The sequence below is a fragment of the Macaca fascicularis genome, chromosome 14 (assembly GCF_037993035.2).
Source record: "Macaca fascicularis isolate 582-1 chromosome 14, T2T-MFA8v1.1".
NCBI lineage: Eukaryota > Metazoa > Chordata > Mammalia > Primates > Cercopithecidae > Macaca > Macaca fascicularis.
The window spans coordinates 81916328-81938805 of NC_088388.1; the positions used below are offsets into that span (position 1 = coordinate 81916328).

Here is a 22478-nt window from a genome sequence, read left to right on the forward strand (position 1 = left end):
AAGAATTAATTTTCCAATACATTGACACCACCTTCACTTTGAAAGTGAAACACATGACATCTATTAGCTTTGCAGTAGAGGTTGTGATTTTCCTAAGAAATGAATATGCGCTGTAATGAAAGATTTGCCAGTCATCCCAATGACTATTTTGTTTTGCAGGCCACGGTGTGAACACATGAATAGAAGAAGAAAATTTCTTCTAGCCTCAGTACTTGCTCTCCAGAATTCAAGTTTTATATATCCATCATGTCAGAAGTGCTTCTCTAGGATAACCCTGGTCTCCAAAAGGTAAAAGTAAAGTCTGTACGGGTGAGAGAGGAAATACAAGTGCACACTGTAGATTTCCTATGGCTCAAGGGCAAGGACCAGATTTACCAAACCAGGACAACTCTCAGGAGTTGGTTCTTCTGTAAATCCCAGAACAGATTTCACTGCTAATCATCTATTACTAGAGAAAAGTTTTAAGTTACTGTCAAGTCCTTTGCTAAATGCTTGCCTCATTGAAGAAAAATAACTTCTCAGTAAGTCCCAATACTGGGTACAAAACTTAACCCATTTCTGGGATATCCCTGGGAATAATACAGCAGGCTTTTGTTTATTGTTTGTTTATTTTTGCATGATCCTTAGAATACTTTTTAATGTAAATAAATAAACTCCTTGAGACCAGGGACTATGTTATAGTAATTTCTATCCTTTAGCAACTAGAAAGGTGTTTGGCATATAATTCTTTATTATGGTGCTCAGATGCAAGCCAACTATACCTGAGAGCCTAAGGTCTTCCTCTTATCTTTATAGAGTAGAAATGAGAGGTTAGGTTTGAAGTTTCTCCAGAACACTGTCTCTCTGCATGGAAGAGAGGATAAGAATAACTAGTAAGTAGCTAGAACTATGTAAGAAAGAGTAGTGTGCCAACAATATTCTTAACTAGTCTTTTTGTCTAGTTAGCATTGAATGGGGAGGCACAAAGGGAGATGGGCAGTTCTAACTCATATCTAGACTCTAAGTAATCCTTGAAGTAGTTATCACACTGTTCCTTTATTAAGCCAGTCTCTCAAGTACTCATTTGTAAGCTCTGAGAGAAAGACCCTGTTTGTGTTATTCATCATTAAATCCTTGGCATCCATCTTCAGGCTTAGTTCATAGAAAATGTTCAACAAGTGTTCGTTAGACGAATGAATAAGTGATAGCATGATAGTGTTTAGATTGTCTTAGGTTCACCCATTTTCAGGTTCCTGCCTGTCATTTGAAACAACTAAAACCCATGGGCTATTTGCCTTTCATCAGAATCTATACTTAGAAGCAGTGTGGTATACAGTCCTTACTTAATGTTGTCGGATTCTAAGACACCGCAACTTTAAGCAAAATGATGTATAGTGAAACAAATTTTTTTCTCATCAACGTTATAGTGATGTTATTTGAGAACCGCTATAAGTAGTTTTGCTTAAAGTCACAGTATCCAAGAACCTATCACTAATGTTAAATGAGGACTTACTGTAATGGAACAATTTCAAGCTTCAGAGAACACAACAGAGTTGCATGTAGGCTCTGGCTCTCATTAACTTTGTGACCTAGGGCAAGATATTTAACTTCTGTGAGTCTAATTACTCATTTGTAAGGTGGGATCATGGTACCCACAATATGGGATCATTGTAAATTAGAGATAATGCACAGAAATGTTCTAGTAGAATACATAATATATATTAGAATTTCCAAAGTGGCAGCTATTATTATTATAATCTATTATAAGTATACTTTACCTTATTGCAGTATGTTATCATGATTAAAAGCATAATTCTCTGGAGCTGACTGCCTGGATTCAAATCACAACCCTGCCATTACAGCTGTGTGGCCTTGGGCAAGTCACTGTAATTATCTGAGCCTCAAAATGGGGAAAGTGATATCTGCCTCATAAGGTTCTTGTAAGGATCAAATAGGTTAATATGCATAACATGCCTAGAACATTGTGTGATACATTATCAGTAATATATAGATATAAAATATTTTTAAAACTCTTTCCGGTCATTTATTTTAAAGATAATCTGCAACAAAAATTTAGGTTGAACAATAATGCCATTGTTGCTTATTTAGACTGGTAATACCAATAGATAACATTAGTGAGTGTTTACTGTACAGTAGGCACTGTGCTAGGAGCTTTGTGGGCATTATATCTTTTAATACAACAGCCCTATAAAGTGAATGCTGTTGTTAATGCCAGCCTTTAAAGGAGACAACTGAAGCTTGGAAAAGTTAAGTAACTTACTGCAAATCATCACACAGCCAGCTAGTTAGGGGCAGAAACATATTCAAGCCTACACAATCTGAATTCTGTCTACCTTCATAATCACCATACTACTTCCAAATTGGCAGTGAAATTTGTATTCAGAATGACATCTTCCTCTCTCTTTCTTAGAGCTTAAAATGCCCTGGGAAAGGACTTGTGACGGGACTCTTTTGGAATATAAGTGACGGGACTCTTTTGGAATATAAAACCCATGGCACATAGTCCTTGCCTGTGGAAACATAGTCCATGGAAATATAACCTGTTTTCTGCACATACTATATTGACACAAAAATTTTTTTAAACTATAGCCGTAATTTCTGGTGCTTATCTTTTTTTCCCCATAGGTTATTGGGGTACAGGTGGTATTTGGCTACATGAGTAAGTTCTTCAGTGGTGCTTTGTGAGATTTTGGTGCACCCATCACCCGAGCAGTATACACTGCACCCTATTTGTAGTCTTTTATCCCTCACCCCCTCCCACCCTTCCCCCCAAGTCGCCAAAGTCCATTGTATCATTCTTATGCCTTTGTGTCCTCATAGCGTAGCTCCCACACATCAGTGAGAACATATGGTGTTTGGTTTTCCATTCCTGAGTTACTTCATTTAGAATAATAGTCTCTAGTCTCATCCAGGTCACTGCAAAAGCCATTAATTCATTCCTTTTTATGACTGAGTAGTAGTTCATCATATACACACACACACACACACACACACACACCCCAGTTTCTTTATCCACTCATTGATTGATGGACATTTGGGTTGGTTCCACGATTTTGCAATTCTGAACTGTGCTGCTATAAACATGCGTGTGCAAGTATCTTCTTCACATAATGACTTATTTTCCTCTGGGTAGATACCCAGTAGTGGGATTGCTGGATCAAATGGTAGTTCTACTTTTAGTTCTTTAAGGAGTCTCCACAATGTTTTCCGTAGTGGCTGTACTAGTTTACATTTCTGCCAGCAATGTAGAAGTGTTCCCTGATCGCTGTATCCACACCAGCATCTACTGTTTTTTGATTTTTTGATTATGGCCATTCTTGCAGGAATAGGCGGTATTGCATTGTGATTTTGATTTGCATTTCCCTGGTCATTAGTGATGTTGAGCATTTTTTCATATGTTTTGTTGGCCATTTGAGAATTGTCTATTTATGTCCTTAGCCTACTGTTTGATGGGATTGTTTGTTTTTTTCTTACTGATTTGTTTGGGTTCATTGTAGATTCTGGATATTAGTCCTTTGTCAGACGTATAGGTTGTGAAGATTTTCTCTCACTCTGTGGGTTGTCTGTTTACTCTGCTGACTGTTCTTTGGCCATGCAAAAGCTCTTTAGTTTAATTAAGTCCCAGCTATTTATCTTTGTTTTTATTGCGTTTGCTTTTGGGTATGCCAGTGTCTAGAAGAGTTTTTACAATGTTATCTTCTGGAATTTTTATAGTTTCAGGTCTTAGATTTTTAATCCATTTTGAGTTGCTTTTGTATAAGGTTCATTCTCCTACATGTGGCTAACCAATGATCCCAGCACCGTTTGTTGAAAAGGGTGTCCTTTCCCCACTATTGTTTGCTTTGTCAAAGATCAGTTGGCTGTAAGTATTTGAGTTTATTTCTGGGTTCTCTATTCTGTTCCATTGGCCTGTGTGCCTATTTTTATACCAGTACCATGGTGTTTTGGTGACTATGGCCTTATAGTATAGTTTGAAATCAGGTAATGTGATGCCTCCAGGTTTGTTCTTTTTGCTTAGTCTTTCTTTGGCTATGCCAGCTATGTCTTGGTTCCATATGCATTTTAAAATTGTTTTTTTCTAATTCTTTGAAGAATAGTGGTGGTAGGGATTGCATTGAATTTGCAGATTGCTTTTGGCAGCATGGTCATTTTCACAATATTGATTCTACCTATCCACAAGCGTGGGATGTGTTTCCATTCATTTGTGCTGTCCATGATTTCTTTCAGCAGTGTTTTGGAGTTTTTCTTGTAGAGGTCTTTTGCCTCCTTGGTTAGGTATATTCCTAAATTTATTTGTCTGGTTTTTTGTCTTTGGTTTTGTTTTTTTGCAGCTATTGTAAAAGGAGTTAAATTCTTGATTTGACTCTCTGCTTAGTCGCTGTTGGTGTATAGAAGAGCTGCTGATTTGTGTACATTAATCTTGTATCCAGAAACTTTGCTGAATTCTTTTATCAGTTCTAGCAGCTTTCTGGAGGAGTCTTCAGGGTTTCCAAGGTAAACAATCATATCGTCAGCAAACAGTGACAGTTTGACTTCCTCTTTACTGATTTAGATGCCCTTTCTTTCTTTCTCTTGTCTGATTGCATTGGCTAGGACTTCCAGTAGTATGTTGAAGAAGAATAGTGAGAGTGGGCATCCTTGTCTCGTTCCAGTTCTCAGAGGGAATGCTTTCAATTTTTCCCCATTCATTGTTATGTTGGCTGTGGGTTTGTTATAGATGGCTTTTATTACATTGAGGTATGTCCCTTGTATGCCACTTTTGCTGAGAGTTTTAATCATAAAGGGATGCTGGCTTTTGTTGAATGCTTTTTCTGCATCTATTGAGATGATCATGTGATTTTTGTTTTTAAAATTCTGTTTATGTGGTATATCACATTTATTGACTTATGTATGCTAAACTGTCCCTGCATCCCTGGTATGAAACCCATTTAATCATGGTGGATTATCTTTTTGATATGTTGTTTGATTCAGTTAACTAGTATTTTGTTAAGGATTTTAGCGTCTGTGTTCATCAAGGATATCGGGCAGTAATTTTCTTTTTTGCTTATGTCCTTTCCTGATTTGGGTATTAGGGTGATGCTGCCTTCATAGAATGAATTAGAGAGGAATTCATTATCTCGTGGAATAGCGTCAAAAGGATTGGTACCAAATCTTCTTTGAATGTCTGGTAGAATTCTGCTGTGAATCCATCTGGTCCTGGACTTTTTTTTGTTGGTAATTTTTTTTTTTTCTTTTTTTTTTTGAGACGAAGTCTCACTCTGTCGCCCAGGTTGGAGTGCAGTGGCATGATCTCGGCTCACTGCAAGCTCCACCTCCCTTGCCATTCTCCCACCTCAACCTCCTGAGTAGCTGGTACTACAGGCGCCCGCCACCATGCCCGGCTAATTTTATTTTTGTATTTTTAGTAGAGACAGGATTTCACTGTGTCAGCCAGGATGGTCTCGATCTCCTGACCTCGTGATCCGCCCGTCTCGGCCTCCCAAAGTGCTGGGATTACAGGCTTGAGCCACCGCGCCCAGACCTATCTCATTTCTTAAGTCTATTAGTAATTGTTTTATAAATTTGGGAGCTCCAGTGTTAGGTGCATAAATGTTTAGGATTGTGATATTTTTCTGTTGCACGATGCCTTTTATCATTATATAATGTCCTTTGTCTCTTTTAACTGCTGTTGCTTTAAAGTTTGTTTTTGTCTGATATAAAAATAGCTACCCCTGCTTGCTTTTGGTGTCCATTTGCATGAACTGCCTTTTTCCACTCCTTTACTTGAAGTTTATGTGAGTCCTTATATGTTAGGTGAGTCTTCTGAAGGCAGCAGATAGTTGGTTGGTGAGTTCTTATCCATTCTGCTATTCTTTATCTTCTAAGTGGAACATTTATGCCATTTACATTCCATGTTAGTATTAAGATTTGAGGTACCATTGCATTCATCGTGGTATTTGTTGCCTGTGTATCTTGGGTTTTTTTGTTTTTGCTTTTTAAATTGTATTTTTGTTTTATAGGCCCTTCATGATTTATGCTTTAAAGAGATTCTGTTTTTGATGTGTTTCCAGGACTTGTTTCAAGATTTAGAGCTCCTTTTCACAGTTTTTCTTTTTTTTCTTTTTTTTTTTTTTTGAGACACAGTTTCGCTCTTTCGCCTAGACTGGAATGAAGTGGCGCAATCTCGGCTCATTGCACCCTCCGTCCCCCGGGTTCAGGCAATTCTCCTATCTCAGCCTCCCGAGTAGCTGGGATTACAGGCACCCGCCATAACGTCTGGCTAATTTTTATATTTTTAGTAGAGGTGGGGTTTTGCCATGTTGGCCAGGCTGGTCTCAAACTCCTGACCTCAGATGATCCACCCACCTCGGCCTCCCAAAGGGCTAGGATTACAGGTGTGAGCCACTGTGTCCGGCCTAGCAGTTCTCGTGATGGTGGCTTGGTAGTAGCAAATTCTCTCAGCATTTGTTTGTCTGAGAAAGACTGTTATGTTTCCTTCGCATATGATGTTTAGTTTCGCTGGGTACAAAATTCTTGGCTGATAATTGCTTTGTTTGAGGAGGCTTAAGATAGGACCCTAATCCCTTCTAGCTTGCAGGGTTTCTGCTGAGAATCTGCTGTTAATCTGATGGGTTTTCCTTTACAGATTACCTGGTGCTTCTGTCTCACAACTCCTAAAGATTCTTTCCTTTGTCTTTACTTTAGTGTGCCTAGGTGATGATCTTTTTTTGATGAATTTCCCAGATGCTCATGTGCTTCTTATATTTAGATGCCTAGATCTCTAGCAAAGCCAGGGAAGTTTTCCTCAACTATTCACCCAAATATGTTTTCCAAACTTTTAGATTTCTCTCCTTCCTCAGGAACACTGATTATTCTTAGGTTTGGCTGTTTAACATAATCCCAGACTTCTTGGAGGCTTAGTTTGTAATTTCTTATTCCTTTGTCTTTGTGTTTGTTGGATTGGGTTAATTTGAAGACCTCGTCTTCAAGCTCTGAATTTCTTTCTTCTGCTTGTTCAATTCTATTGCTGAGATTTTCCAGAGCATTTTGCATTTCTGTAAGTGTGTCCAGTGTTTCCTCAGGTTTTTATTGTTTTTCTTTATGCTCTCTATTTCCTTGAATGTTTCTCCCTTCAATTCTTGTATTGTTTTTTGGATTTCCTTCCATTGGGCTTCACTTTTCTCTGGTGCCTCACTGAATTCTTTTTCAGGTAAATCACGGATTTCTTATTGGTTTGGATCCATTGCTGGTGAGCTAGTGTGATTTTTTTTGAAGGTGTTAAAGAGCCTTATTTTGTCATATCACCAGAGTTGGTTTTCTGGTTCCTTCTCATTTGGGTAGGCTCTGTCAGAGGCAAGGTCTAGAGCTGAAGGCTGTTGTTCAGATTCTTTTGTCCCACAGGATGTTTCCTTGATGTAATACTCTCCCCCTTTTCCTATGGATGTGGCTTCCTGTGAGCCGAGCTGCAGTGATTATCTCTCTTCTGGGTCTAGCCATCCAGCAAGTCTATCTGGCTCCAGGGTGGTACTCAGGGTTTGTCTGCACAGAGTCCTGTGATGTGAATTGTCTTTGGGTCTCTCAGCCATGAATACCACACAGTATTTGGGGTATCTCCCAGGTCCTGCAGGAGCAGTCCACTTCCTTCAGAGGGTCTGTGGGTCCTCTTGGGATTCCTGTTTGTTCTTGCAGTTGTTCTGGAGCTAAAATTCATGACGCGAGCCCCTACATGCTGCTCTGTCCATCCAAGTTGGAGCTGCAATCTAATCCTGCCTCCCATTCGCCATGATGATCTAAATCCTGGTACTTATCTTTTCTACTGTTGTTTTTGCTTCCCTCTTTTCTTACTTGAAATCAGTTGTATGCCAACATAGGAAACAGAAATTCTTCATGTTCATTTCCCCATTGCTGTAGCACAGCAAGTTTATGACAGAGGAGTTCCATGCTCTTGCCTTTGCAGAAGATCTTAGAGATGCTGAAGAACAGAGAGACCTCCGTAAATATTTTCTTTGAACCTGAAATTTTTAGTGACTGTAATCATAATAAGTATTTTGTGCTTTATGGAATTAACTTTTTTCTTTTCTTAACCTCCAAGATAAGATCAGTAGATTGAAAGTAGTTTTCAATCTATAGGTATTCTGCAGAGCCTTGGCGCTCCATGGAAGTGCTTCTGGAGAGAGATGGGATTAGAGTAGTAATAGTGCATAGTGCTGAGTAGTAGGAAGGACTCCAGGGCCCCCAGGTTAGTTTCAGCAAGATCTCTATTCTCATCCTTATATTAGTGTTCCAAGTTACATTTCATTCGAAAGGGGGTGTCATTATATAAATATACAAACATAGACATACATCTATAAAACAAAGTGTACAAAGTTAGTTCAGTCCTTCATGAGAAGCAGTAACTACACGTACACACACAATAGTGTATGTCTGTACTCTCCCCAAAATTATAAGCTGGAGAAGGAATTTATTTATCCAGACAAGCTATCCATCTAGCCCAAACAGATAGAAATTGCCCTTCTGGGTGACTAATGGGACCCATAATCCCTTTTAGCCTAGAAATCCGTCTCTAACACTAATAACTTTCTTTTCCTGTCTTAAAATAGGACTCATCGCTCAGAGACTACCTATCCTCTCCCCCATTCCCAAGTACCCAAAGAGCTTATATCATTTACTTAAGCAAGTCAAATTTAATTTCACACATATAGATCATAGTTTTCTTATTTTGTGGGGGAAGTGATATGTGGAAGCATTAAGAGATATGTTTTTTAAAATATGTCTCATTACTTTGTGTATATTTAATCTGGGTCTATAAACTCGGAAAGGGATATTATATAACCATATAGTCAGGATATTCTTAAACTGGAATCTGTGGATACATTATAGGTGTGTATGACTCCTCCAGTCCCTAAAATATGTAGAATATTGTGTTCATATATGTTTTTTGAGGGGAGAGAGTGAGTCCATTGCTTTCATCTGATTTTTTAAGGTTTTCAAAACTAAGAAAACATTAATCCAGTTCTTCTACATCTGGGCTAAATATCAGGACACTAGAAAAATAAATCAGGCTGGACGTAGTAGCTCATGCCTGTAATCCCAGCATTTGGGAGGCCAAGGTGGGAGCATTGCTTGAGTCCAGGAGTTTGAGACCAGTCTGGGCAATGTAGTGAGACCCCGTCTCTACAAAAAAAAAAAAAAATTTAAAATTAGGCTGGGCTCAGTGTCTCACACCTGTAATCCCAGCACTTTGGGATGCCAAGATAGGCTTGAGTCCAGGATTTTGAGACCAGCCTAGGCAACATAGTGAGACCTATCCTCTACCAAAAATAAACAAAATTAGCCAGGCATCATGGCATGTGCCTGTAGTTCCAGCTGCTCAGGATTCTGAGGTGGGAGGATCACTTGAGCCTGAGGGGTCAAGGCTTCAGTGAGCTGAGATCATACCATTGCACTCCAGCCTGGGCAACAAAGCAAGACCCTGTCTCAAAAAAAAAATGAATAAAAATAAAAAATAAACAAATGAAACTCGGTGTTTTAACTGGGATCAAACAAAAAAGATAGCAAATTATAGCCATTATTTCAGATAGATCCTTTCAGAGGCTCCTTGAACTCAAATCTGTTTTCATAATTCTAAGGCATTATTTGCCTTTTCACTCTCAGTCTCTCATGAGTGCATAATGGAGTTTCCCACAGGCTACACAACATGTACTATCACAACAGATTGAGCAGAGAAGCAGATATGAGAATCCAGCTGTCTTTTTATGAAACCAGACATTAAAGAGATTTGCAAAATGTGAAACAATGCTGGTCTCTTCTTACTAATTTTTAAAATTTGAAAAATGTAACTTTTTCATAAAAGTGTGTTTTTGTGTTAACCATGTAATGGGTCTGTTTTTAATGAATTAATATTTTTTTGATTTCTCAGTTTTAATTTCTCACTTTCATTTAATTTCTCATTTCATGAGAAATATAGATAGAGGCCAGGTGTGATGGCTCACGCCTATAATCCCAACACTCTGGGAGGCTGAGACAAGAGAATCACTTAAGCCTAGGAGTTCAAGAGTAGTCTGGGCAACACAGTGAGACCCCCCCATCTCTAAAAAAAATTTTTAATTAGCCACACATGGTGGCATGTGCCTGTGGTCCCAGCTACTCAGAAGGCTGAGGCAGGAGGATCTCTTGAGCCCAGAAGTTTGAGGTTACAGTAAGCCATGATAGTACCACTGCACTCCAGCCTGGGCAGCAGAGTGAGACCCTGTCTCAAAACAAACCAAAAAAGAAATATAGACAGATACAAGAAGAACAAGTTCTGTGGATCTAGTGTACAGCGTGAGTGGTAATGCATGATGTGTTAAATAATTTGACTATAGTAGCCGGGTGCGGTGGCTCACGCCTGTAATCCCAACACTTTGGGAGGCTGAGGCAGGCGGATCATGAGGTCAGGAGAGTGAGACCATCCTGGCTAACACGGTGAAACCCTGTCTCTACTAAAAATACAAAAAAATTAGCTGGGTGTGCTGGCGGGCGCCTCTAGTCTCAGCTACTCGGGAGGCTGAGGCAGGAGAATCACTTGAACCCAAGAGGCGGAGGCTGCAGTGAGCTGAGATCGCACCACTGCACTCCAGCCTGACCAATAGCAAGACTCTGTCTCAAAAAAAAAAAAAAAATTGACTATGGTAATCATTACACAGTGTATACGTATTTCAAATCATCATGTTGTATACCTTGAATATATTCAATCTTTGGCAAGTAAATTATTTTATTTTATTTTATTTTATTTTTTTGAGACAAGGTCTGACTCTGTCACCTTCAGACTGGAGTTAAGTGGCACAATCTCAGCTCACCACAACCTCTGCCTCCTGAGCTCAAGCAATTCTCCCACCCCAGCTTCCCAAGTAGCTGGGGCTACAGGCGCATGCCACCACGCTCGTTAATTTTTGTGTTTTTTGTAGAGATGCAGTTTTGCCATGTTTCCCAGACTGGACTCGAGCTCCTGAGCTTGAGCGGTCTGCCCGCCACAGCCTCCCAAAGTGCTGGGATTACAGGTGTGAGCCATCACACCTGGCCCAAGTAAATATTTTTGAATAAAAAAAGATAGATACTATTCACATAAACAAAAGCTCTTTGATATTCTCAATAATGTTTTAAGAGTATAAAGGAGTGCGAAATCAAAAAGTTTGAAAACTGCTATTCTGTATCAAATGACATTTTAGAAATAGGGGTGCCTCTGGAAGTTAAATTAGGGGACAGTGATGTGAATATGTTGTCTATGTCCTTGTTTCTCGAAGTATGGCCTAAGGTACATCTGCATCAGCATCACCTGGGAGCTTATTAAAAATGCAGGATCTTGGGCCTCATCCCAGACTTCCTGAATCAGAATCTTCATTTTAACAGGATCTCTGGATGATTTGTATACATATTAATGTTTGAGAAACTCTGATCTATATTACACCACACTAACATTTATTTCAATCCAGCATCGTTCCTAAAAGGATTAAAGCAAACTATATAAATAAATATCTTCATTATACATATGTACTTTATAAAAACATATATAGTTTAATATGTAAATGCATTAACACTAACAGACATAGTTTTTTGAGGCTATTATTGATATTGTCATTGCAAGCGATTCTTTATTTTAACCATTTGGTCCCACTGTTACCATATCATAATATCAGAACTTCATGATACGAGTTCGCAGCCTTGGGTTTGGGTCATATATTTACCAACTTTGTCATCTTAGATAAAAATTCAAACTAATTTCTCCATTTGTAAATTTTACCTATAAAAATGAAATAATGCATGTTGAAAACATTTGTAAACTTAATGCTAATGCATATTAATTAGTCTAAGTTTTGCTAGGAATTTTACATTAGACATATATGTGTTATTATTGCATAGCCTTTAAAGAAATTCCAATAAATATTTTAAACAGTTCATTTCACTAGAGTTTGGTACTAATGGAGTTTTATCCCCTAGTGAGTCAATTACCTTTAATTCATTCTATGGCTAACCTACAGCACAAACTCCAGCAGATTTGTGTAGGATTATATGAATGGGTTGGTATAGATCCATCCTCAGTATGGCAGAAGAATCATAGCACAGATCTAATAAAGGTGAGTCACTTTGAGAGCTACAGATTTTAGACTCCCCCTAGTGGCTATCTGGCAACAATCAAATTTATACAACCATCTTTCACCTTGCTTTCTGTTTGCCTTTTGCCACTCTTTTTTAAGATCTTTAGCAACCTGAAGAAAAAACAAAATTCTAGTATTAGCCATTACCAGAAAATGTTTTTAGGTGCTTGTTATATTTCAAAAAATTTTTTAGACTATTCTGTCTATTAAATAAAGTTAACATAACTGAGGGGGTGGAAATTAACATGAAAGATAGAAATCAGAGTTAGAATACATTGCAAACTAGAAAAGAAGGAAACAGTATAAGTGACAGTAATTATCACAATACTTAATATAATTATGAGGGCAAAGCAGACTAACACTAATTTCACAGTATTTGCACTAGACCCTTTATTTGTCTATTTTAATCCTTCTTCAGCCCTGGACTTTATAGATGAGGAACACAAGAATTTTGTAACTGTCAGACAATGAGTACATGGCAATAGAGTTACACTGCCATGTAGATGTACACTTTTTCTACTAGAAAGCCTTTAGCCACCATTACATATTGTCTTAAAAAAACAAGTTAAATTGCATGGTTTTCATATCCAGTTTTATAATCTGGTAAGTTATCAACATATTCTAATGAATTAAAGAAAGTAATTTTCATTATGGTGAGAAAAACGCAATTAAGTGCTTTGTGTATAAATAGGTATTAAATATTTTGAGATTATTTATTGTTTGTCCTCTCTCTCTCTTTTTTTTTTTTTTTTTGAGATGGAGTGTAACTCTGTCCCCCAGGCTGGAGTGCAGTGGTGCGATCTTGGCTCACTGCAAGATCCGCCTCCCGGGTTCACATCATTCTTCTGCCTCAGCCTCCTGAGTAGCTGGGATTACAGGCGCCCACCACCATGCCTGGCTAATTTTTTTGTATTTTTAGTAGAGACGGGGTTTTACCGTGTTAGCCAGGATGGTCTAAATCTCCTGATCTCATGATCCCCCACCTTGGCCTCCCAAAGTGCTAGAATTACAGGCATGAGCCACCGCGCCCGGCCTTTTTGTCCTCTCTTTCACGTACAGTTCTCCTTTAGTTTTCTATCAATTTGGTATGTATTTCTATCAACTTGGGGCTATTTAATTTAAATCAGTAAAGCTGACTATTCTGAATAGAGAAATTTAAAAGAAGTTGATCTGAAAGAGTTTAAGAAGAATTTGAGTTGTGTAGGAGCGTTTATACACAAAATGTTATTTTAAATTTTTACTCTTCTGGAGTTTTCATCATATGAAAAACATTTAATGAACATCTCCACACTTTTTTCCACCACTTTCCTAGGTCTAATTGTCCGAAATGTGGCTGTACTGGTGAATCTGGAAATGCCAATTACAGATACAAACTTTCCCTAAAAGTTGCAGAATCAAACAAATTGTTTGTTATTACTGTATTTGGAAGTTGCTTAGATACATTTTTTGGTCTTACTGCCACTGGTTTGCACAGGTAAGAATACTTAAAACATCCTTTTTTCCTGACTGCCCTTAGAATTTGAAGATACAAGTTTATAAGGCAATATGCATTTTTGTAAAAAGATGTTCATTCAACCCCAGATCGTCAATTCCTTTAAAGGACAAGCAAGTTAGAAAGATGTTTATTTCCTGAATACATATTATGATGATGTTAAAACAGTCTCCTTTTATTTAGGGTAATTAATCTGTAATTAGAATATTAAATTATAAATCTCTAATCCAAGTTACAGAAATAGAGGCTAAGAAAGTAACATAATTTCAAATTGAAGAATTATCCAAATTGAGGTTAGCATTCAAACAGTTAAGTTCCCCCTAAGGCAGGAGAATCTATTTGAGGGAATATTTGCATATCAGAAATTGAAGTTTTGTTGTTTTTTTATCTGTATTGCAACTTTATTTGCATAGTTTGACCTTTTATGACATTGTCCTGAGAATATAAGGATAAACAATTAAAGCTTTTCTTCTCCTTCAATCTTCTGCCCTCCTCCCCTAATCACTTACAAGAAATCTATGTCCATGTTTTTGTGCTTGAGACAATAAAGGGACCACAACCAGGATTATCAGAGAAAAGGGAAGACTTTTTCCTGCTTTGAAGTGAAGGACTAGAGATCCCACCACTATTTGCACTGCCACTTTTATTTTTCCCTATAATTATTGCCGGGCCTGATGGTTAGTCAGGTAACTACTTTACTCACACTTGATCAATTGGTTTTGTTGGTTTTTCTGTGCTGTGAGAAACTAGAGAGAACAAACTGCCTGGCTCTTAAAGTCACTTTTTTTTCCTCTATAAAAGATTCATGCTGCATTTTCAAATTAATTGTGTCTCTGACTTTATGGCAAGTTAAAATTTCAAAGTTTATTTCTTCACATTTTTTTTTTCCCCCAATCAAGGTACATTCAGGATCCTAATAAAATTCCAGAAACACTCGACAATGATACAACTCAGAATCTATTAACTAAAGCAGTTGAAACTTGCTTTGTTGGACAAAGCTTTATTTTTGGAGTGACGGTAATTGAGACTAACTTTCTTTTTAATAATCTGTTAACATTTCCATTATAATGAATTATGTGAATTTTCTAAATAGTTGTTAGGAGTTCTATAAATGTGAAGGCCTGTGGAAACACTTTAAACTACTTAAAAATAGCCTATAGGTGGTCTGTTAAAACACCATGTGTAACAACTTCCTCTTTCAAAAGTCAGGGGAGCCTACTTCAAATGCTTTCAGAGCTTAAAAATATACATTTATTATATATTTAGAAATGTTAGATATTTGTTTTTGGTTGTTAGTATTTATTTTGCCCTCCAGATTTTGTTCAAATTATATAGTAAAACTTCCATCAATTCTCTAGCTTTTTAATTCTGTCATCTATAAAAAGAGAATAATGGAACACTGAAGGCAAAATATCTGAGTATTGATAAGAATACTAAAACTAGATTAAGAAATATGGTCTTAAATAATTATAAAAGTGACTGTAGAAGAAGTTAAAAAATGTATTGACTTTGAAGGAGTAATAGTTTTCTGTCTCATCTATGCTAAAGGGAACAAAGAGACATTTTTTTCCACACTGAAATCAGGGTTTTAAAAGAGGAAATAGAGCACTCCACAACAGAAGAGTGAGAAAAATCCAAAGGGAAAGTAGAATCAGCAGCTACAGAGCTTTACTTTGTTAAAATCATAGACAATCCTTTTCTCTCCTCTCTTCTTTTTCCCCCTCCCCTTTTTTCCCCTCCTCTCCCTTCCTCTCTTTCCTTATTTAATGAGAACTATGATAGTTGCCATTTATTTAACCACTACTATTTTCTAGGCACTGTGCGGTTTTCCATTTTATTACTAAACAGTACTCTGCATTTTTATTTTTATTTTATAAATGAGAAAACTAAGACCCCGAGAGGTTAAATAAATTGTCCAGTCTCAACACTATTAGTAAATGCTGGAACTAGGATTTCTTCAAATCAGTTTAAACAAGCTCTTTACTCTAAGGTTTATATTCTCTTACATATGCTACTTTGCCTATAACTCTAACAGAATCGAAATTGGAATTAGGGGGTGGGGGTAATAGTTGTGTCTGTTTTAACCTTTTAAATCTGTTTATTTATTTTATTTTTGAGACAGGGTCTCACTCTGTCACCCAGGGTGGAGTGCAGTAGCAAGATCATGGCTCACTGCAGCCTTGACCTCCCTAGGCTCTGGAGATCCTCCCACCTCCGCCTCCTGAGTAGCATGGCATACACCCACCATGCCCAGCTAATTTTTGTGGGGGTATTTTTTTGTAGAGACGGGGTTTTACCATGTTGCCCAGTCTGGTCTCAAATTCCTAAGGCTCAAGTGATCTGCCTGCCTCGGCCTCTCAAAGTGCTGGGATTACAGGCATGAGCCACTGTGCCTGGCTAAATCTCTGTTTCATGTTTTAAGTAAAAGGAAGACAATTTTATTCTTACTTAAATTCTTTCACAGAATTTTGAAAGCCACTCTGGACAAGGTGCAGATGCCAGTAACTTCTTACAGCAATGCTCTGACCACAAAAGAAAAGCCAGAGCACTAGTGGCTTGCCAGATTGTTCTACCGGACCCAGGTGTTGCAGGCTTTACTGTCATTGACTACTTCTGTCAACTTTTGCAGACTTTTAATTTCAGGAAACTTCAGTGTGACTCTAACGCACCTAACAATCACTTACTTTCTTTAGATCACTCAAATAGTGATCTCAGCAGCATATATACTTCTGACAGCACTTCTTATTTTTTCAAGTCCTGCAGCAAGGATACTTTTTCAAAATTCTGGCAGCCATCACTTGAGTTCACTTCCATTGTTTCAAAACTAACAGATAATGATGATTTTTCAGCTTCAGAACAAAGTAAGGCCTTTGGTACTCTTCAGCAGAACAGAAATTCCATCTCCATTGCAGAGGCCACTGGTTCCAATAGCTGCCATGATCCCATTCAGGATTCATGGAGCCTTGTTTCATATATGGATAAAAAGATTACAGCAGAAAAGTTGGGTAAAGAACTTGGCTTACAAGCTAAGGAGCTGAGTGCAGTTCACAGCAGTCATCATGAAATTGGAGTTAATGACTCTAATTTATTCTCTTTGGAAATGCGAGAGCCTCTTGAGTCAAGTAATACAAAATCCTTCCACAGTGCAGTGGAAATTAAAAATAGGTCCCAGCATGAGCCACCATGTTTCCAGCATCATGGTATAGATACCCCCACTAGCCTTCAAAAGAGGTCTACATGTTGCCCACCTTCATTAGTCAGACTTGAAGAGACAGCCAGCAATTCCCAGGATGGCGACCCTCAAATTTGGGATGATCTACCATTCTCTGAAAGCTTGAACAAATTTCTGGCAGTTCTTGAAAGTGAGATTGCTATAACCCAGGCAGATGTCAGTAGTAGGAAGCATCATGTAGATAATGACATTGATACATTTCATGCAGACCACAGCAGGTTATCTGTGACTCCCCAGAGAACTACTGGAGCCCTGCATATACCACCTATAGCTTTAAGATCATCACAAGCAATAGTCAAAGCAAACTGTAGCAAAGATGACTTCCTTTTCAACTGTAAAGTAAATCTAAGTCCTAGTGTTGAAAAGGAGTCACAACCAGATAACAAAGTAGAGGCTGTCTCTGTAAATCATAATGGAAGAGGTATGTCAGAGTATTTTCTACCAAATCCTTACCTGTCAGCTCTGTTTTCATCTTCAAAAGATTCAGAAACAATAGTTACTCTTAAGAAGACTATCAGAATCTCACCACCCAGGGATGAAATTCTATTTAGGCCCAGTACTTCAGAGAGTGACCATTTTAGTCCAAATAACAAATATTTGAATGGATGTGGAGAAAAATCACTTTCAGAAATGAATGAAAAGTTGACAACTCTATGTTCTAGGAAGTATAATGATGTCTCTGATCTTTGCAAATTAGAAAATAAACAATATTATAGGTGGTCCAAGAACCAAGATGACAGTTTTACAATTTGCAGGAAACTTACATATCCTTTAGAAACTCTTTGCAATAGTCCAAATAGAAGTACAAATGCATTGAAAGAAATGCCTTGGGGACATATCAATAACAACTTAACGCAGAGCTATTCTATTGGTTATGAAGGTAGCTATGATGCCTCTGCTGATCTCTTTGATGATATTGCTAAAGAAATGGACATTGCAACAGAGATTACCAAAAAATCACAGGAAATTTTGTTACAACGGGGAACGTCTTTGGCAGAAAGTTATCCTTCAGAGTCTGATTTTTCACTGAGATCACTTTCTGAAGACTTCATCCAGCCTTCACAAAAATTATCCTTGCAAAGCATTTCTGGCTCTAGGCGTTCAAGAACATGCTCTCCAACACCTCAATTTCAATCAGATTCAGAATATAATGTTGAAAATAGTCAAGACTTTGTTCCGTGTTCACAGTCAACTCCAATTTCAGGATTCCACCAAACAAGAATTCATGGGATAAACAGAGCTTTTAAAAAACCTGTATTTTATTCAGATCTTGATGCTAACTATGAAAAAATAAGGATTTTCCCGGAAAATGACAAACAGCAAGCCAGCCCAAGCTGTCCAAAAAATATAAAAACACCTAGCCAGAAAATCAGAAGCCCTGTTGTATCTGGTATTTCACAACCAGAAGTTTTCAATCCCTCTCCTTTTGCTGAGTGCCATGAAACTGATAGTGATGAATGGGTCCCTCCTACCGCACAAAAAATATTTCCTTCAGATATACTTGGATTCCAAGTCATAGGTCTAGGGAAATGCCTTGCTGCCCATCATTTCCCTGATCAAGAGTTACCAAGAAAGAAACTGAAACATATTAGACAAGGAACCAATAAAGGTTTAATTAAGAAGAAATTAAAGAATATGCTTACAGCAGTTGTTATGAAAGAGAAAACTCCTAAATATAACTGTAAAAGTTCAGGCTGGATTTCCAAATGTGCAGACATTCAAGTCTTAGCAGCACCTCAGCTGCACCCTATTCTTAGACCTGATTCTTGTTTAGAATGTTGCCTTCCATTTTCAGAAAAAGGCCCACCTTCAGTGTGTGATACTCAAAGTGCTTGGTCACCTGAATTGTTTTAACAAAAAGTCACCTGAACCCAATTCCTGAACTTTTAAATCTGTTTGGAAATGTTTGCCTTCAGGGGTATGGAAAGCATTCCTTACATTTTGAACACTTGGAGAGAAGCAAATTGAAAAAGAGGACTGTGCTGGGTGCTACTGTGCCTTTTAAAATATAAAGCCATTGTTTTCCCCAGGTTTTATCTAGAATACTATGATTAGGTAATTGAGCACTTTATCCTATACTGTTTATTTTACTTTAATAATATTGTTAAGGTTGTTTTTGAAAGTATTAATATTTGTTAAAATCACCTATACATCCAGAAATAAAGCCTTTGCAAACCAAAACTTAATCTTTTTTAATTGTTCAGCTCAGACCAGAAAATGCCTGTTATATTATAGGCCAATAAGTGTGCTGAGTTTGGGATAGAAAGCTACAAGATCACTGATCTCAAAATATTTTAGTCTGCTGGAGAAGACAGACAGAGAAACAGGTAATTTCATACAGTGCAGAAAATGCAATGATATGGGTTTGTAATGGGCATGACAAACATTTATGTTGCTGCGGGAGCATGGAAGAAAAGCAGCTAACCCATCAGTGAGCTGAGGGTAAGAAGAAACGTTAAAAAAAAAAAAAAAAACTATTTACAAGTTATGTGTGAAACTGTTGCTATTTTATTTAATACGTATACACTGAATGCCTACTCTACATGTCAAGGGCTGTGCTTAGTGCTGGAAACTGAAGATAAAAATCAAGCTCCTTCCCTCAAACTCATGATCTATTGGAATAATCAGGCAATTAGAATCTGGTGGGTTCTATGATAGGAGCTAAGCTTGGGATGCTAATAGGAACAAAAATGAGAAGCAATTTTCAGACACTCAAGTCTTAGCAGCAGCTCTGCTGCACCCTGTGAAATCTTTCACATATCCCTGGTCAGCTTCCTTTGCCATTCCCCACAGCAACCATTCCAAAACAACTTTCTTTATGCCACAAAGCAACTGCTACTCTCCTTGCCTCCTGTCTCTTGAAGAATATTGAGATCACTTGATATTTTCTCAAATTCCCACACCCATACCTACCCACATGACTACCTGTACTCCTCTAGTCTCAGAAAATGATACACACCATCTAAGTGCTAATCTTTCCATTTAGACTATTGATCTATTACACCCATCTTTGAAGTCTTATACCAAATATTCCCCCTATATTTTTACCTTCTTGCCCTACTGTGTCTTCCCCTCTCTCCAATTTTTTATTTTGAAAATTTGCAAACAGAAAAGTTGAAAGCGGCGAGACGTGGTGTCTCACGCCTGTAATCCCAACACTTTGGGAGGCCGAGGTGGGCAAATTACCTAAGGTCAGTAGTTCAAGACCAACCTGGCCAACATGGTGAAATCCTGTCTCTACTAAAAATACAAAAATTAGCCAGGCATGGTGGTGCATGCCTGTAATCCCAGCTACCCAGGAAGCTGAGACATGAGAATCACTTGAACCCTGGAGGCAGAAGTTGCAGTGAGTCAAGATTGCACCACTCCACTCCAGCCTGGGCGACAGATCAAGGCTCTGTCTCAAAAAAAAAAAAAAAGGTTGAAAGAATAGCACGATGATACGGTATCTGTACATACCATTTAGATTCAGTCATTTTAAAGATTTTGCCTTGTGTGTATGTGTTTGGTTTCTGTGTGTCTATATAGATACAGTTTTGCTTTGCTAAGCCATTTAAAGGTAAGCTGCGGACAGGACATTTCACCCCTAAATTCTTCAGTGTAAATTTTCTTAAAGGTTTCTTTCTACATAGCCACAGTATCATTATCACACCAAGGAAAAATAACAGTAATTCCCCAATATCATCTAATATTCAGCCCATAATCAAATTTTTCTACTTGTCCCCAGATTATAATTGTTATTTAACCAGAATTTCATCATGGTTCATCCACAGTGTTTGCTTGTCTCTTTTTCTAGAACCTCACCTCTTATTTCACATAATAGTAACTTTTTGAGAAAAAAAAATCAAACCAGTGTTCTGTAGAATGTCCCACATTCTTGACTGGTATGTTTGCTTCCTTATACTATCAGTACTTTGTTCCTCTACCCCACCCCAGTCCCCACATTTCCTGAAAATTAGGCCTAAAGACTAGATGCGATTCAGGTTTTGGCAGGGATATTTCATGGCTCATGTTGTGTACTTTATGTTGTAACACGAGGAGACACAATATCAAGTTATTCCACTACTAGTAATGCTAAGTTAGATTGCTTGGTTAAAATGTTGCCCACCAGATCTCGATGTTAAACATACTTTATTTTTCTTTTTTTTTTTTGAGACGGAGTCTCGCTCTGTCGCCCAGGCTGGAGTGCAGTGGCCGGATCTCAGCTCCCTGCAAGCTCCGCCTCCCGGGTTTACGCCATTCTCCTGCCTCAGCCTCCCGAGTAGCCGGGACTACAGGCGCCCGCCACCTCGCCCGGCTAGTTTTTTTTTGTATTTTTTAGTAGAGACGGGGTTTCACCGTGTTAGCCAGGATGGTCTCGATTTGCTGACCTCGTGATCCGCCCGTCTCGACCTCCCAAAGTGCTGGGATTACAGGCTTGAGCCACCACGCCCGGCCTATTTTTCATTTTTAAGAATAAAGGGTCAGTGATGGTAAATGACTTTGCTTTTCCTTCTATCACTACAGACTCAAGAATGTTTATTTTTCCTATGAAAAGAACAATCAGCCAAACCCAGTAGCTTGTGCCTGTAATCCCAGCACTTTGGGAGGCCAAAGCAGGAGGCTTGCTTGAGTCTAGGAATTCAAGACCAGCCTGGGCAACACGGCAAAATCTCACCTCTACAAAAAATTAGCCAGGTGTACTGGCACACGCCTGTAGTCCCAGCTACTTGGGAGGCTAAGGTGCACCCAAGAGGTGCAGCTTGCAGTGAACTGAGATTGTGCCACTGCATTCCAGCCTGGGTGACCCTGTCTCAAAAAAACTGGTTCATATTTATTGTCCAACCAGTTCATACAAAGATTCTTAATTCTTTCTAGACTGTTCCCTAGTCTTTGGGACTAGGAAATAGTCTGTGTTCTTTTTGTCAGATGTGCTATTCCTGGCTAATTTCATATCTCCCTCTGTGATAAAAGAGTAACGATGCTGTTAGGATTTACAATGTCATGACTTCAGAAACTGTTTTGTGTTGAGCTGTATAGATCTTGCCTCAGCAGCTCCCTAATGTCATTTGTTTAATGCTACTTCCTCCTTTATGATGCAGCATTCGTTGTGCTACTGTGAATACTGGTTTCCAATGATCTCTCAAAGGTTGTTACCGTACTTCCCTGGCGATTACCGAAAAGCAAGCAAATCCTACCCAGAGTGTACAGGAAAATAAATAACAATCCATTTTTTGGTCCTATTTACCATTTGGACTAAATATTGCTTTCCAACCATGCAGTCTTTTGAACATTTTAGGCTGCAGTTACTGCATTCCTATACTGTGATCTCTTTCAATGTTGGCTGCACCCTGGAAGGATAGGCATCCTTGCTTCATGGTTGGAGCAAGAAGAGTGGTTCCATTTGTGCAAAGAATGTCTATTCCTCCATCAGTATGGCTTAACACCTAATCTGGAAAGCACAGTGTAACTATCAATTGGAAATGAGAGGACATTGATTGGAATTGCCCACTGGCATTGGGGACCAACAGTCTTAAAGGCCTCAGAGGAGATAGGCATGGCCTGCAGAAGTGGGAAGGGTAACCTTCCTGGTGTCAGTGGCTGGAGGCAGACAGGGTAAATAACAGCTGCCACTACCCTCGCAGACCAGGAAGCCCCACTG

General features: G+C 38.4%; 1 protein-coding gene across 3 annotated transcripts in view; it reads left to right on the top strand.

Moving 5' to 3' along the window:
- DDIAS (DNA damage induced apoptosis suppressor) overlaps positions 1–19018 on the top strand; it is a 32380-nt gene extending 13362 nt beyond the window's left edge. For all 3 annotated transcript variants that reach the window (XM_065528787.1, XM_005579211.4, XM_065528786.1), the window contains 4 exons: positions 160–288; positions 13426–13587; positions 14505–14622; positions 16070–19018. In XM_065528787.1, coding sequence (XP_065384859.1) covers positions 176–288; positions 13426–13587; positions 14505–14622; positions 16070–18691 — 3015 coding nt within the window. In that variant the 5' untranslated portion in view covers positions 160–175 and the 3' untranslated portion in view covers positions 18692–19018. The remainder of the gene's footprint in view (positions 1–159; positions 289–13425; positions 13588–14504; positions 14623–16069) is intronic.
- The last annotated feature ends 3460 nt before the right edge of the window (positions 19019–22478 follow it).